The following is an 11,776-nucleotide window of genomic DNA, read 5'->3' on the forward strand; positions in this document are numbered from 1 at the left end:
CTATTCTGTGTGAACAGCCCCCGAGTTTTTTTCCCATGAAACTCATCCTTTTAAAGAAACAACTTTTCTTAATTATTATATCATTCATCACTCTGACATTTTTACTTTATACTCCTAAAAAAAACAAATATCAAAATGTATTTTAATTCAAAAATGGAAAACATTCTCTTTGTAGAAGAGGTTATAAGTATGGATTCATTTGTATGTATTTTTGAACGAATTAAGGATATTTTGCATTCCATGGAAGAAAGTCACATAGCTTTGGAATGACATAAGGGTAAATTATGAAAGAGGTGTTATTTTGGGGTGAATTATTCCTTTAATAGTATTGGTTTTCTTTTTTTAAAAATAGTAGAAATACCAAAGACGCCCGCATTTCCTTTTATGAAGCTCTGTAAGCCGAAACTGACTTGATAAGGAAAGAATACCACTTCAAAATATTTTGAACTGCTCGTTATTTTCTTCTGAACTGTCCTTTTCAAAGAGGAGAACATATAACGCAAAGCAGTAATAAAAGATAGCGTTTCAGGAATTTTAATAAAGTAATTCCCAGCATATTTTTCTCATGGGAAATGTAAAGCGGAAGCATAACTCGGAAGGCAAAAGCATGCGTGTGTATGTGATGTGAAGCTGGTGCCTGTGAAGTAGTATGCGCTGTCTCCAGCTGGTACATAAGCGCTTTTTGTTCTTGATGCATCCAGCAGCTGGACAGATGAGTCACTGTGAAGAGCTTCTGCAGGAGAGAGAGACCGACACTATTTGATTCCCATGAAAGCCAAAAACTAGCCCATGTCATCCAGAAGAATCAAGGAATTCATCATGGGAATTGTGAAACACTATGTTATGAATGGAATTGTGAAGAAATATTACAAAATTACTCACTATGTTATGAATGGAATTGTGAAGAAATCCCCAAATTTATTTAAGGGGATTGTTTGGCATTTTTTTTAGACATCAGTATGAACTCCACGGTGCATTTTGAAAAGATTTGTAGAAATGTAGCATTGCGTCAGTGTCTCACCAATGGATGCTCTGCAGTGAATGGGTGCCGTCAGAATGAGTGTCCAAACAGCTGATAAAAACATCACAATAATCCACAAGTAACCCACACCACTCCAGTCCATTAATTAATGACTTGAGAGGAGAAAAGCTGCATGTTTGAAATAAACAAATCCATCATTAATGTGTTTTAACCTTAAACCCTCCAGCTAAAAGATTCCATAATCCATAACAACTCTTCCTCCGGTGAAAAAGTTCATCCCCTGTTGTCTCTCACATCAAATCCACTCACATATTTGTTTAGAGCTGTTTTCACTTGTAAACATTGCTTGATCTGTGCAGATTTCTCTCCTGATTCAAACGAGACGAGTTTTTAATATTATGGATAGAGGACTTTATTTTAGCCAGAAGCAACAGTTTGATGTTAAAAATGCCTTGATGGATTTGTTTCTTACAAACAAGCAGCTTTTCACTTCACAAAATGTTAACTGGTGGACTGTGGATTATTGTGATGTTTTTATCAGCTGTTTGGACTCTCAATCTGACGGCACCCATTCACTGCAGAGCATCCACTGCTGAGCAAGTGATGTGATGCAGCATTTCTACAAATCTCTTATGATGAATAAACAAACTAATCTACATCCTGGATGCACTGAGGATGTGTACATTTTCTGTAAATTTTCATTTTTGGGTCAACTATTTCCTTGAAGATGCAGTCATGGTAGTCACATTTGTATCATTTCGGTAAAATTTCTAGGGCAAAAAAGGTTCACTGTAGTGCTGTCAAACTATTGATCGTAATTAATCGCATCCAAAATAAAAGTTTTTGTTTACATAATATATGTGCGTGTACTGTGTATATTTATTATGTGTGTGTGTGTATATATATATATATATATATATATATATATATATATATATATATATATATTATATATATATATATATATATATAAATAAATACACACAAATACAGTATATATTTTGAAAATATTTACATGTATATATTTATATTCATATAATTTATATTGCATATAAATATATTTAATATATAAATATAACATTTCTCTTAAATATATATACACATACAAGTGTGTGCATTTGTAAATACATAATAAATAAACACAGTACACACACATATTATGTGAACAAAAACTTTGATTTTGGATGCGATTTAGAATTTCCTGTATACACCTGCAGTAATGTGTAATATAGCCTAAAACACACAGCATGTAATATCCCACAATGCAGTGCACTCAAAGTGAGCTTCCATTTTCATCATGACAACAGAAACCACAAGTAATTTAGCCACGATTTGTTATCTCTTGCTTTGGCTAAATATTTGATCAGACTGCTAGCTATATATAAATAATATAAATAAATAAACTACAATAAAATTGCTTATTATTACCAAATACTGAATTCAGTGTTTTTATTATCTACTTGTTTTCCTTCAGTTAGCACAGGTTTTGTATTTGTGAAACTGACTGCACCTCTGTTTTGTTTGTTTTTTTTTTACTTGAAAAGAAAGCGGATAAATAGATCAAATCCAAGATTTCGTGATAATAAAGCACAATGAGATTTTTAAACTGGTTATATATATATATATTTTAGCCAAGACCAAATTAGGATTTGCACAGCCAATCTGAAGTGCAACTTAAAAGTAAAATAAAAAACTGTTTATATTAGGACAGTTATCTTTTCTGTTAACAACAGTCAAAACACCCTTTTGGTTGAATTGGTCACCCATCATAAGCTTAGTCTGCAACCATATGTATCGAATTACATAAGTGTTAAAAAGATAAAAGTAGCTTTCGGGTGGTGACCGGCACAAGGGGGACCACACTTATGTTCACTAAAACTGCTTTTTCTGGACACAAACGTGAGTGTACATCATTTCAAACATATCTGTCAAAATTACTACTCAATCAGTCTTTCAAAGATGTCATTTCTACATCAATAACTTGCCACATATGCAAATAATGACTGCACATCTGAAATGACACAAAACATCACATCACAGCTCCAGCAAGACTCTGCTATCATTAGCACACATGAGCTGAATGACAGTGATGGTCATCTGTATGCACATAACACAGATATGAACTCATATGAATTCATGTGAACTGTAGTTAACATGCCTTTCTGGCTCACCTCAGCACTGGATACAAGCACACTTTTAGATATACAGTAGTCTGCTGTATGAAACAAAAATGCATTGAGAGGATGGTCAAGTCCAGATGAATCTATGAACGTACGGGTTTAATTTCCTAAACAATACAGAAATAAATACTTCTACTAATAATAATAATAATAAAAACGATTGCCACTGCATTATAACAAAATATCAAAGCAAACAAATACTGCAGCTTTTCTCAGAACTGGATTCGCACTTTTGTGAACCGGTTTTTTTCTCAGTATTTTTACCCACCTGGTGTCAAGTAGAATTTAGTGTCTGAAGTGGATGTTCAGATTCCTGTCAGGTGTTCACACTAAGCGTCCAAAGACGCGTTTAGCTGTAGATTTGTTAGACGTACAAACTTAATTCATCTATTATACCAACTTAAGAATGAGCATTCACACTTACCACTAACGCACTTCATTTCTTTGCACTTTTTCGCATGCTATTTCGTCCGTTTATGTCCTCTAAACAAGCGACACGACGCCGCAACCAGCCTACGCTGAGAGTGAACGCGACGCGCGTGTGACGTCGACGCCAGTTGACCAATCAAAGACTTATCTTACGCGTGCGTCGCGTCGATATCGGTGTCGCGTGTGTATGGTTCATCTTAAAGGGGTCATATGACGTTGCTAAAAAAAAGAACATTATTTGGTGTATTTGGTGTAATGCAATGTGTTTATGTGGTTTTAAAAAAATACCTTATTTTCCACATAATGTACATTGTTGATGCTCCTCTATGCCCCGCCTGAAACAAATCTTTTTTACAAAGCTCATGGGTCTGAAAAGCGAGGCATACGCTGATTGGCCAGCTATCCAGTGTGTTGTGATTGGCCGAATACCTCAAGCGTGTGACGGAAATGTTATTCTATTCCCCACACTTTGATGCTGTGTTGTTGTGTGATGGGACGATGAGAATAAAAAAATATTACAAATTGGAATTAGGCATTTGTTGCATCCAGTGGGCACATAATTACCGATTATAATGACTTATACTGTGTTTTTATGCGTTGCGTATCGCACTGCGTAAACGTAAAACCATGTCTGCATTTGTGATCAGAGAAACGACAAACAACAAGAACTACTCTACACAGCTCAAACCTTGCATTTGAATCATCATCAAATTCTTCTTTAAATATAAAAATCTACTTACAGACTGTGAGTCAGAAGCGGCAGACTGTCCTTGCAAAGTTTGAACTGCCCAACTTTATAGAAACAGCCTTTGTGCACAGACGCATTGTAGGCTACTGGTTCAGGAAACAGTAAAATGTGCTGCACACATCTGAATATTTGTGTTGAACTGTTCTGGAACAGTGTTGAAATACAACTTCGTGTCCTCTTTTGGAAGGCCAAACAAAGTAGCTTCCACACAGCGACTCCACACCATGTCAGCGGCAGCAACAGCGAGAATAAACGTTACGCCTTCTTTCTTTGCGTGAACATCTGGGCAGCGTTATGCAAATCTTCCCACATAGTGATGTAGAGATATGGGGGCGTGTTAGAACGAGCCGTTTTAGGAGGGCGTGGTTGACTCTTTACTTTTATAAAGAATATCTCTTTTTTATAAAGACTTTAGTCTTTGCAACTTTACAGATCTTCTTTATGCACCAAGAGCTTGTAACACTCCAAAGAGAAAAGAAAAATTTTAACTGCATCATATGACCCCTTTAAAGGTGAACTACTAAGCTACTAAATGCATGAAGAAACATTCTCTGTTCCCAAGCTAAATGTGGCGTTAATTATAATAAAGTGTTTTTGTCTGTTTGGTGTAATTTTAAAATATAGAAGTTGAATTAATTCATGTTCTATAACTGCTACTTATTGCCAAACTTAAAGGTGAAATTAAATCTGTTATCAATAAATATTTTTCAGCTTATTACTTCAATAATTTTATTGTAGTAAAAACAATACAATTTAGGAATATATTATATATATATATATATATATATATATATATATATATATATATATATATATATATATATAAATATTTGCAATGTTGTAATGACCTCTTATGTCAAGAAAAAAATGGTTCATGACATGATTCCTCTATAACATTGCAATCAACAGAAATAATTTTATATATTTTAGTAAGACCTTTCATACACAGCTCTTGCTGTGACATGTATATGATCCTTTATATTTTAATATTGTAACATAACGGTGGCATCTTTTGCTGATCTCAATCTTTTGAAACCCTTTTGAAACGGCTTGAAAGATTTGGTGGTTAAAGATTAAGAGATTTCATTTACATTATTGCACAAACATTAGTCAGCAAGCACTTTAATTTTTAATCTGTACACTTCTGTGGTAAAAACACAGACAATGAGCAGCATGCACATGAAAAAATAATGAGTTGGCTCAACAACGACAACAACAAAAAATTAACTACGCTGAGGACTTAATAATTTTATTACTCAAAAATAAATAAATAAAAGTTGCTACAACTATTTGAGTTGTGGCTTTGGAACCAATTCATTTTGTGTTTTTCGGTTAAAATAAACAGCTAACATACCACATGCTTAATGTAAGATATTTTGCATGTAAATTTAATAAACAAATAAGATATTATGTGGTATTTATCTTATGTAGCCACCAACAACCAAACCCTGAGCTCTAATCTTCAGCACAAAATATCAATCTTTTGTCAGCTTATAAGATTATGTTCAAAACAAACATTACTGTCATATGCTCAAAACACAAATTAACACAAAAATGTCACTTCAGCAGCACTGGGCCTATTGTAAATCAGATGTAAGAGGTGTCGCCATCAAGCAGCAGAAACCAAAAAACCTGAAGCTGAACAAGTGAAGGATCCTGAGCAAAGAGAGAGAAGCTCTAAGAACAGCTCTAAATCAAGCAGCTCTGAATAGTCACACACAAAAGAGGATATTTTACAAATGTCCCAGTGGTATTTTGTGCATACAATGGAAGCCAGTGGGCAGCAGTACAGTTTGCTGATCAAACAAACAGATTGTAAGTTTATTTTATAGAGTAATCTATAAAAATATATATTAATAAATACATATTTAAAGATATATTGGCTTAAAGTGTTAATAGATGTGCTGTCTTCAATCAATTGATAAATAATACAAAGTTTATATTTTATTTTTTATTATGCATACAATCATATCAAATATGTACAAACACAATATATACTAATAATAAATATTTACAAATATTCAATTAAACATATGAATATGCTACATAAATGCTTTAAGCCGCTTGGTCCCAACTGCTGGGCTTTGATTTTGTTTGCCATGCACTGCTTTTTTTCTGGAGGTGACTGCTGACCCACAGCTGCATGATCCTGTTGAAGGGACAGACATGATGATGAAACACTGAGCAGATTTAATGAGTGATTCTAAGAAAAAGTGTAAAGACATATTGCTTCTATCATAAGGAGGGTTTATGAATTGTAAAGGACATGGTGCTCATCCCAGATTAACTTATATTGAAATATAATGTGTACAGTTTTAAATAGAAGACGCAGAAAACTTTAGTGTTTAGAAAACTTTAGCTTTAGTGTTTCCGTTTTTAAATATGTCTAAGTAAAACTGAGAGATTAAGGGACTAACCATCTTCAGGGTCAGCTGGGTCCTGGGCTTTGGGGCTTGATGCTTCCCCAGTTTGAGCTTCAGCTGCACCTTTTCGATTTCCACACCCAGCTTTTTTTGTGGAGGCGGCTCACACACATCGACGTTGTCCTGTTGAAGGAACAGACATTATCATTATCTTTTTATCAATTTGAAATATAATGTAATACAATTTCAGATAGACGACCCAGACAACATAGTAGCTTAGGTGAAGGAAGGGTTTAATTTTTTAGAATAAATCTGAAAATAAGTAAAAACAAGAGATGGAAGGGACTTACTGATGCTTTCTGCTGCCTCCGCTGTCTCTGCTGCTGTCTCCACTGCTCCCTCCGCTTCTGCCTCTGCTGCTCAGTGATTCTGGGATTTGATCCCTGTTGTGGGGAACTTTTGGTCACAAGTGCTCCCTGTAGGGTCCCAGAATGCACAGGCGTCACGCTTGAGGTCCTGGAGGGCATGGGTAGTGCCTGGGTGGCAGAGACAGGAATGCTTTGATGCTCAGCAAGCCTCCGTTTTCTTGTCTTCATGGTTCTGGAGGGAACTGTTATTCCTTTCAGAGGCTCAGCGGACAGTGCCTCTGCAAACACTCCTGCTCCCTGTGGGGTCCCGGCATGCACAGGGTTCCTGTCAGGTAAAGGTGCTTCCTGTGGGGACTTGGAAGGCATGGGAGCACCCTGTACAGGAGAGGCTTGATGCTTCTGCTGCAGCAACTCCTTCCTCAGTCGCTCAGGCATCTTGAGCTTTTGCCTCTCTTGGGTCTTTTGAGGCACAGGTGCTCCCTTCTCAGAAGAGGCACAAGACGAAACCTGCAGGAGTTCCTGCCTCAGCGGCTGAGGGAGTTTTAGTCTTTGCCTCTCTGGGGTCTTTTGAGGCACAGGTGCTCCTTGAACAGAAGAGGCTCGAGCCGACAGCTGCAGCAGCTCCTGACTCAGTCGCTCAGGTATCTTGAGCCTTTGCCTCTCTGGGGTCTTGTTGGGTGCAGGTGCTCCTTGAACAGAAGAGGCTCGAGCCGACAGCTGCAGCAGCTCCTGACTCAGTCGCTCAGGTATCTTGAGCCTTTGCCTCTCTTGGGTCTCGTTGGGTGCAGGTGCTCCTTGAACAGAAGAGGCTCGAGTCGACAGCTGCAGCAACTCCTGACTCAGTCGCTCAGGTATCTTGAGCCTTTGCCTCTCTTGGGTCTCGTTGGGTGCAGGTGCTCCTTGAACAGAAGAGGCTCGAGGCCGACAGCTGAGCAACTCCTGACTCAGTCGCTCAGGTATCTTGAGAGACGCTGTTTGCCTCTCTTGGGTCTCGTTGGGTGCAGGTGTCCTTGCAGAAGAGGCTCGAGTCGACAGCTCAGCAACTGACCTGACTCAGTCGCTCAGGTATCTTGAGCCTTTGCCTCTCTGGGGTCTCGTTGGGTGCAGGTGCTCCTTGAACAGGTCTCGACAGCTGCAGCAACTCCTGACTCATCCGCTCAGTATCTGAGCCTTTGCCTCTCCTGGGTCTCTTCTGGGCGTTGGGCCAGCAGCTCTTGCCTCAGCTGCTCAGGGATCTTTGGTTTTGGCACCTTTGGGGCAGGCATAGCTTCTGTCTGTAGAGACTTGGTGCACATGGGTGTGTGTTGAGGAGATGCTGTGGGCACTGGTGCTCTCTGTGGGGACCTAGCTTGCACAGGTGCTTCCAGTTCAGAAGCGGCCCTAAGCAGATGTTGCCTCAGATGCTCGGGGATCATGACCTTTCCTCTTCGTTGAGAGCCAGTGGTCACAGATGGTCCCTGCGGGTACCCAGCAGGCTCAGGTGCTACCTGAGGTTTCTTCTCGGTCCACTTCCTTTGCTGTTGCCTCCCCTGCTTAGTGGTCTTCAGTATTTCATTAGAGAATTCTGAGTCCCCACACTCAGCCCTCTCAGACTCAGCAAGCACAGGTGCTCCCTGAGGCTTCTTCTGCCTCCACTTCCTCTGCTGCTCCGTGGTCTTCATTGTTGCATCTGTAAAGCCTGAGTGTGGAGAGTCAGCCTTCTTAGATGCATAGTTGAAGACCAGGGATGAGGTGTGGTCCCTCTTCTTGGTATTTGCATGCACAGGTGCTCCCTGTTGGGACCTGGGAGGCACGGGTGCACCCTGTGTCTTCTTCTGCCTCCACAGCTCCTTGGTCTTCAGTGTTGCAGCTGGGAAGCCTGAGTGCGGGGACTCAGCCTTCTCAGATTCACCACTGAAGACCAGAGACTTGGGGCATGAAGTTTCTCCTTCCTCCATTGTTCCCCACCACTGCACTGAGGTGAAGTCCCCATACTCAGACTCTTCAGATATAGGAGAAGAAACCTCCATTATTGCCCACCATCGCCCTGCGGCGAGGGCAGCGGTGAGCTCATCTGAGAGTTCAGGAGATGAGGACTGCACTGTACTCTCGGGAAAACTTTTGGTGATGGTTAACAAACTCATGTTGATGTTCGATGTAATGATAAAAGAAGATCCAAATAAGTGAACAATACACTGACTTTGTCTTTCTATCTGTAAACACTGTGACAGAAAAACAGAAAGGAAACAGTTGAGTTGAGTAAACATATAAGAGCCTGCAAGTTGGTTGTCTAAAGTTATTATTATTATTATTTTTAAAAACAGTGTATGCCCAGTGGGGGTCCATCATACACTGTTTACCAACTAATGTGCATAACTCAGATGCTCATAATGTAAAAGTATATACCCCCTTTTACATGCATATCTAATCATTGTAAGAGGTAATATTAAACTATCAAAGTTTTCAGTATCAGCTTTCAGAGTTAATCATAATGAAGGAGTGGTGGCGGGAGTAATAATTTAAAATGGTCATACTCTTGATTTGGCACCACAAGATTTGTTCTGTTATAATATACTGAAAAGTGTTATGTTTATAGAGAGATTATAATGCATCATTAAATATCATTATATCAATATCATTAAATATATATAATAGTTATTGTCTTGATCATTACTAATTTACATATCTGAAACTTTCCACACAAACCTCCACTGTGTAGCACAGAGCATATTTTTCTCCAAGTTATGAAAACATTGATTAAAAATTCAGGTGTCCAAATTGTAAAAAGTATACTCACGATAACTCGCCACAACTCGCTACAAAATGCCTGATTCCTCTGCACTCATATTTATAGAGTAGCCTACTCACCGAACGTTCTAATGGAATGCAAATTAGGTTAATCCACAGCCCCCCACCAGGGGGGGCGATCTATGACGAGGGGGGCTTGCAGCCCCCGCAGCACCCCGTAAACGCGCCACCGAACGTTCTAATGGAATGCAGCGATCATAATGACGTAAGCTTTAAATATTACAATTATTACTCAAAAAAAGAAAAAGAAATGTTAGATAAATTTTATTACATAAACTCGTGAAATAAATATAATATTCAAGGGCTTTATGACAGCAGGGAGCAGCAGCCAGCGTGGCTTGTTGTCATGGCAACCATACGCATTGCGCATTGAATCTCTGTACGGGATGCGCTGAAAAAAATATGTACTTATAAGTGTATTTGGTCATAATCAGCATCTGTTCTCACTTATTTGAGCGCATTTTACAGTCATTGCTTTCATGACTGGATGCGCAGTGTACAGTCAAAGACTATAGAATACCCTATAGTCTTAAGTTAAAAATTAGAAGTACTTAAAAATCCATTGACTTGAGGCAGATTAGTGTCACCTGGTGGAAAAAATAAAATCATCTGTAAAACCAGTGTAGGCACTAGATGCCTATACAGCCCTATTTATAAATATATACAGCTCGTGTGTTCCCTACTTACTAAGAACAGTGTTTTCAGACATAATTACTTACTTTTATTAGGTTTTTAATTTGGATATATATTTAGGGATTATCAAAGACTTTTTCCAGAGTTTATTATTAATTTCATTACAGACATACACGTTTGTATATTTCTGTAGTGTAATTACATATACAATTGCAAAATAAATAAATTGGATAAATATATAGGCTATAAAATGTATATAAAATATATATTGAACTACCGCTCAAAAGTTGGGGACTGATTTTTATATATTTTTTAGTCTCTTGTGCTCATAAAGGCTGCATCTATTAAAAACTACAGTACAAACAGTATTGTGAAAAAAATATTACAGTTTAAAAGATCTGTTTTTTATTCAGATATATCAAAAATATTAATTTCTGTGATGTAAAGCTGAATTTTCACCATCATTAGTCCAGTCTTCAGTGTTACACATTCCTTCAGAAATCATTCTAATATACTGATCTGCTGCACAAGAAAACATTTCTGATTATTATCAATGCTGTACTTCATATTCTCATACATATATTCATATTTTTACAGTTGTAGTTCATATTTTTTGATTCTTTTTTTTTCTCAGGATTCTTAGTTAAAAACAGCATTCATTTTAAATAATACTTTGCAAGTTTATAAATGTCTTTACTGTCACTTTTGATCAATTTAATGCACCCTCGCTGAATAGAAGCATTAATATAATAAATCAATCAATTAATCAATTTTACTAGCCCTAAACATTTAAACTGTAGTGTATATTATTTCTTTATTATAATATATGGCATTTCAGATTACATCATTTGTAAATATTAGTTGTTAATAAAGTCTGAAATACATTAACTACATCCTTAAAACCACATATATGGAATAAGAATGATTGTTTTCCGTTCTCCATTTGCCTTTATTAACATCATATATCTGGATGTGCACAAAAAAATCGTACAAAATTCTGTCCGGTTAAAAGACTCGGAGCCTGTGGAGACTGTGGCCAGATAAATGATGCGGTGTTTGTCAGAACAACATGGTTATCTGTCTGTCATCTGTGGAAAATCATTCAGAGACGCGTGGAATAACAGTCCTGCACCTGCGTCTGCAAACACTGAACCTACAAGAGCAGACATGCTAGCGATCCACCAGAGATGAAGCTGTGCTGCTGGAGATCAGAGTTCACAATCACAGTCACCTGACATCATGCTCCAACAGATCTGCAGTCTGTCAGTGATCACATGATATCTGTG

At 37.8% G+C, this 11,776-nt stretch overlaps 2 protein-coding genes and 1 long non-coding RNA gene across 5 annotated transcripts in view; all 3 read right to left on the minus strand.

Annotated features, from left to right (window-relative positions):
• The window catches only part of LOC109084381 (ras association domain-containing protein 8-like), a 37,987-nt gene extending 34,255 nt beyond the window's left edge, over positions 1–3,732 (minus strand). The window contains exons 1-2 of one of the 3 annotated variants that reach the window (XM_042715730.1): positions 3,587–3,710; positions 3,431–3,491 (exon numbers count right to left, since the gene is read on the minus strand). The gene's annotated coding sequence lies outside the window, so the exon portion shown is untranslated. Of the gene's footprint in view, positions 1–3,430; positions 3,516–3,586 lie in introns of all 3 variants that reach the window. The other 2 variants (XM_042715729.1, XM_042715725.1) reach the window with 2 other exon arrangements.
• A 2,618-nt stretch (positions 3,733–6,350) lies between these two features.
• On the minus strand, positions 6,351–8,223 carry LOC109084297 (translation initiation factor IF-2-like). The gene is made up of 4 exons (XM_042715931.1): positions 8,119–8,223; positions 7,053–8,030; positions 6,757–6,885; positions 6,351–6,488 (listed from the first exon to the last, which is right to left on the minus strand). The coding sequence occupies exons 1-4, from the start codon at positions 8,221–8,223 to the stop codon at positions 6,351–6,353; spliced, it is 1,350 nt and encodes a 449-aa protein (XP_042571865.1).
• Positions 8,224–11,461: 3,238 nt separating this feature from the next.
• The window catches only part of LOC122135632, a 584-nt gene continuing 269 nt past the window's right edge, over positions 11,462–11,776 (minus strand). The window contains exon 2 of the long non-coding RNA XR_006153635.1: positions 11,462–11,776. This exon is cut by the window's right edge and continues 35 nt beyond it. This is a non-coding gene — a long non-coding RNA (uncharacterized LOC122135632).

The sequence above is a fragment of the Cyprinus carpio genome, chromosome A25 (genome assembly GCF_018340385.1).
Source record: "Cyprinus carpio isolate SPL01 chromosome A25, ASM1834038v1, whole genome shotgun sequence".
Classification (NCBI taxonomy): Eukaryota; Metazoa; Chordata; class Actinopteri; order Cypriniformes; family Cyprinidae; genus Cyprinus; species Cyprinus carpio.

Excerpts from the sequence above, each read along its gene's own strand:
- LOC109084297 (XM_042715931.1), bottom strand. The coding sequence starts at position 8,223 with ATGAGTCAGGAGTTGCTGCAGCTGTCGAGACCTGTTCAAGGAGCACCT. Across the intron at positions 6,886-7,052 it reads GGAGGCAGCAGAAAGCATCA|GACAACGTCGATGTGTGTGA; the intron begins GTAAGTCCCTTC and ends TTCCTTCAACAG. Across the intron at positions 6,489-6,756 it reads CCCAGCTGACCCTGAAGATG|GATCATGCAGCTGTGGGTCA; the intron begins GTTAGTCCCTTA and ends TCCCTTCAACAG.